The 5,386-nt window shown below is 38.0% G+C and overlaps 1 protein-coding gene across 1 annotated transcript; it reads left to right on the plus strand.

Annotated features, from left to right (window-relative positions):
• Nucleotides 1–3,376: 3,376 nt before the first annotated feature.
• Nucleotides 3,377–5,099, plus strand: FOMMEDRAFT_148220 (uncharacterized protein; the record flags this gene model as incomplete). The annotated part of the gene is made up of 2 exons (XM_007269131.1): nt 3,377–3,546; nt 3,608–5,099. The coding sequence occupies 2 exons, from the start codon at nt 3,377–3,379 to the stop codon at nt 4,932–4,934; spliced, it is 1,497 nt and encodes a 498-aa protein (XP_007269193.1). The 3' UTR covers nt 4,935–5,099.
• Between the last annotated feature and the right edge of the window lie 287 nt (nt 5,100–5,386).

Here is a 5,386-nt window from a genome sequence, read left to right on the forward strand (position 1 = left end):
TATATGTATCTAGTCTATTAAAAACTCACAGACAGGATTTAATATTGTTAATTCTAATATTATACAAAACATTCTTCTTCTAATACAAAATCATCTAGCCCCTATCCATTTCTTTTAGGTGAAAGGGCACTCTTCTAACAAACATAATAATCTAGCTGACTCTCTTACAAAAAAAGCTACTACTCTTCCTAGTATTCCTATCTTCTCTCCTTTTATACCTAAAATCTACTCTTCTACTATTTCAAACCCAGTCATAAACACTCCTAAAATTCTCTATAATTTACCTAACTTTTTAAATAATAATAAGGTATTACCCTCCTCCTTAACTGTCTCATATGAAAATTACAAATCTGCTACACACAGAGGTAGAACACTATTAAGAAAACAAAAATAGTCTACTTTACAAAAACTTTTACATTGTCAAACTGATAGACAGTTCTGGGATCTTATCTCCTCTTTAATAAAGCCTAAACCAAGATCCTTTTTAGTCTCTATCTCTCAGCTACAATCTACTTTTCAAGCTAGAATGAATATTACAAATTCTTTACCTCTCTCTTTTGACTCTACTCTTTATTTTAATACTTTACTATTATCTGACTCTATTCCTACTAATACACTTGATAATTCCTCAGATAAACTATTCTCTCTACCTTTCTCTATAGAAGAACTCTAATCAGCTTTTAATCATATTAAACTACATAATATAAAGTCAGCTTTAGGACCTGATAAAACTAACTACTTACTAATTCTATCTATTCCTCTTGAAAATACAATCCATCTGTTGAACCAATGTATTCAACAGTTGTCATTACCTACTTCCTAGACAAATGCTACTCTAGTCCCTATTCTTAAACAAGGCAAAAATTCTAACAATCCTGACTTTTATAGAATTGTAGGTCTACAATCCTGTTTTCTTAAGGTTCTTACTCTTCTAATTGATAAAAGACTTTGAAAATGGGCCCAATCTAATAATATTATTCTCTCCTCACAAAACAGGTTCAGACAATCTTACAGAATCCATAACAACACTTTTATTCTTAGAACTTGTATAGATAAGGCTAAAGCCTCTAAACTTCCTCTTTATGTTATATATGTTAATATGACTAATACTTTCCCTTCTACAAATCACTCTGCTCTCTGGTATAAAATGTACAAACTTGGCATCTCTGGCCCTATCTTTGACTGGCTTAGAATTCTATATAAATCAATTAACTATTCTATTTTTTATAACTATCAGACCTCAGATTCTTTTTCTTCTAATATAGGGATTCTTACAGGTGATCCTGTATCTCCTCACTTATAGAATATTTTCTTCTCAGACTTATACATTCCTAGTCACCCAGCTGACATCTCTCTAAATAACTCTTATATTTCTCATTTAGAACAAGCTGATAATATTGTTATTTTCTCTACTTCTCCTACTGTCTTACAAATTAAACTAAATAATATTATTTCTTGGTGCTCAAAAAATTTTCTTCAAATCAACCACTCTAAAACTGTTGCTCAAGTATTTGGTAATACAACTATAAAACCTACCTTCTCTATTGATTCAAACATCTTAAACTATGTTGACAAATTCTTGTACTTAGGTGTAATATTTGACTCTTTACAAAATAACATTTTTCACTCTCACTACTCAAACAAAGCCTTAAAAGCAAGGTCTATTACACACACTACACTAGCCTTAGAATCTCATATTAGTATAATCCCTCCTAAACAAGGAATTCAACTCTATTTTGCTAGAATCAATCCTCATCTTATTTATGTATGTGAATCTACTCCTGACACTAATAAAAAATGTCTCTTCCTTCTACAATCTGTACAACATACTTTCCTTAGAAGACTATTAGGTCTAAATCCAAGTCTCTTCTAACTCCTCTCTTTACAGAAACTGGCCTTCTTCCTATACAATTTAGACAAACAATTCTTGTACTAAACTACCTAATATACTTACTACAATTACCTCCCTCACACTTTACTTTCTTTGCACTTCAAGAATCTATACAACTTTATAACAACAAACATTGCTCTTAGTATAGAGATCTTCTTATTAATTTATCAAACACTACTTCAGATAATACTTAACAAATCCTAAACCTACATACCTCTTATAAAATAGTTTCTCAATTTATTAAAACTGTTAAAAAATCGTGTTACAACACCTTAAACAACTCTCTTCTACATTCTACTCAAACTACTCTTATTAAAGACAGACATGAATTTAATAAAAAAAACCAACCTATTCTAAAAATTATTCACTTTAGACATTATCTTAGTGTTACAATCCCTGAGCACAGAATTGCTTTTACTAGACTTCTTCTTTCTGACCACATACTTGCTCTTGTTCAGCTTGCTAGAACTACTTCTAACAGACATGGTTCTATACCTCAACACAAAAGACTTTGTAGATTCAACTGTAATAAAATTGAAGATCCTATTCATACTCTCTTTCAATGTCAAAATTCTGAAATCTCTAAACTAAGACAAGATTTCCTACTTTGTACTCCCTCTCCTCCACCCCTTCTAGAGGAGGATTACTACTTAGCATTGTTTTTCTTTAAACATTTATATTATACTCATTCTTTAATAAACTCTCTAGCTCAGTATACCTTTAATATCCTTAGTATATTTAAGCAAACCCCTTTATATATTCCTCCTGATTCTCTATTACACTCTCCTTACCTTAACTCTCCTTTGTCAGAATCTTCTAGCTCTATTAACGATTTCCATTTATAATCTCTGTACTGTTCATGATAGATTTCTACTATGAAAATAGTATCTTCTCCTGTGTACCCATTATCTCTTAAGTCTCATAAATGCCTGTATACTTCAATCTTGTTTACTGGTACACAGTTGGAGAAGCATTAAGTGCCTATTGTATTAGTAGTTCCCTAGACATTGCTGAGCAGAGTAATTTCTTTATTGTAGATAAACTACTCTGTACTGTACAATAGACTAGCAGTCCTGGTGTTTCTTTTTAGGGACCTATGCCAGGAAATATACTATACTATACCATACTACTTTCAGTCAGTAACCAAACAATATTATTGCAGCTTTACTGTAGGGGTCCAGGACGCGTCCGCTGTGTCGTATTTCATCCATCCGAAACTTGCTACCTAGTAACTCCTTGTAAAGCAAACAATAACACACCTTATTCTGTGTAGTACAAATACATAAAACTGTATCTAGTTAACAAGCATGACGATTTAAGAAAGCAGTCAGTTTCAAGACACTTGTATGTGAAGAAATAGTGTGTTGCTTTCGATGATTGCACGTGACGAATCTTACACGGGCCTAACCTTGACCTGACCTCGACCTGACCTGAGCCTAACCGGAGCCTAACGTCGACGCGTCCAAGCAGCACCCACCGTTCGCAATGAACATTCCCTTCTTCCCACCACCTTCGGCGCTACCAGCGACCGGGGCATCCGACCCGGCACTCGACCCCTTTTCGACGAGCGCGTCTGCTCGTTTACCTGTCGAGTTATGGCGGATGATATTTGTCTTTGCGACGCGTGTCGTCGGTGGATACGACACGTCCTACGCGTCTGTTTCTTTATATATTATATGCATGTGATCTTTCTTAACTCAGCTTAATTCTACACAGGTCACCATTTGACGTGTCGGATATTACAAACGGGTATGGTGTCTTCCTCAAGGAACTAAAGGCAAGCCACAGGACGAAAGAAACTCTCTGTCTTGTCTCAAGGTCGTGGCGTAAACTTGCCCGGGAACTTATTTTTGAATATCTATTCCTTCAAGACTCGTATGACTGGGCAATGCTTGCTGAAGCCCTTGAAGAAAGCAGACAAGCGGACGCAGCCCGCAGAGGCCACGGAGCAGGATGGTATGTCCGACGGATTGAAATTAATACACAATGCTGGACACAAGAGAAGGGTGTTGCTGCTGCGCGCGTGATTCGCTGCTGTCCGAACCTACGTGTTCTGACCGTTGGTGCATTTGAAGAAATTGGAAGCGTCCCCATGGAATTAATAACGGCAATATTTGAGTCTTGCCCACATGCGATACGTTCACTCGACTGGACGTGTGATATTGGACCAGAACAGATGATAGAAATGTTCTGCCGCATGCCAATTACGGCGAATCTCCAATCATTGTTTATGTGCGTCCAACAGGACATTACCCTTGGCCAACTCAGCAAACTCAAGGCAGCTGGACCTATCTCCCTACCGCATTTACACACTATAGAACTAGTTTCTCCTGATTTCGACCCCTCCGTCATCCTCACGCTCATGGCCGACTTCGACCTCCCTTCCCTCCGACAAATAGTCCTCTGTGGACAAGATGACCTTGCGGACGCACACCTTTTCTTTACAGCGCACGGTCCAAAATTGACCACACTGGAATTCGATTTTGCTGGAGAACCAAATGTGGAATCCCCCACCACTATTCCACCCCCCACTTATCCCACTTCAGACAACCTTCCAGAAAGAGGCCCCGAAATGTTACTTACACGCTGTCCAAACCTCAAGGAATTGGTCCTACAAGTCCACTGGGCAAGCGAACAAGCCCTCCCCGGACATCCCCAAATCGAACGAATCGGTATACGCGGACTGTACTTCATCGGAGAAACAAGACCTCGTACAACAGAAGCAGCACTAGTACTCCGATCAGAATGCGACGCCGAACAACGACACATCGTAAATTCCCTTAGAACGGCATTTCCAGTCCTCGTCAATCGGAAATTATACCCCAAGGTGAAGGCAGTGAGGTTACTTGATTTCGACCAGTCGAGGTTTAGGAGTGTGCCGTGGCGTACATCGCGTGTTGCGTTTTGGGCGTTTTGGATAAGACGATTCGAACGACTTGGAATTCGGTTGGAGGACCATGCGGGAGAGCTTATTGAGCTGGTGTTTCGGGAGGTGAATGTCCTACTTCCCGAAGATGAGGATCCCTCTATTTGTTGTGGTTGACGAGTATTTGCGAACACTACAACTTTTCTCGCCTCGGACGAAAAGGACTAATCAGAATTAATACGCTGCGTATTCTCGCACGTCAAACAAGAACATTATATTTATATATGCATCTTTGGAGGAACGGGAGGATCTATTCTGCAGAATTTTTCACTTTCAACTCATTATTTTTACTTTATCTCACGCTATACGATGCCTATCTCCCTTCCACCCTTGCTTTGCTTTGTATTTTGCATTCTTCTCCTTTTATTCCTGCTATGCATTGCTCTCCATTCCTTTGTAACTGCTTTCTCAATCACTCATGCATTTTTACTCATACAACGTTATAAACTCGTCATGTATTCAGGATGTACATATACGATCTCCGGGTTAAATACTTGGTATACAACGCATCTCTCAGATAAAGCAAACGTTGATGAAAATCTTAAGACACGATCAGACGTAAACAAGCG

Source organism: Fomitiporia mediterranea (genome assembly GCF_000271605.1).
Source record: "Fomitiporia mediterranea MF3/22 unplaced genomic scaffold FOMMEscaffold_9, whole genome shotgun sequence".
Lineage (NCBI taxonomy): Eukaryota > Fungi > Basidiomycota > Agaricomycetes > Hymenochaetales > Hymenochaetaceae > Fomitiporia > Fomitiporia mediterranea.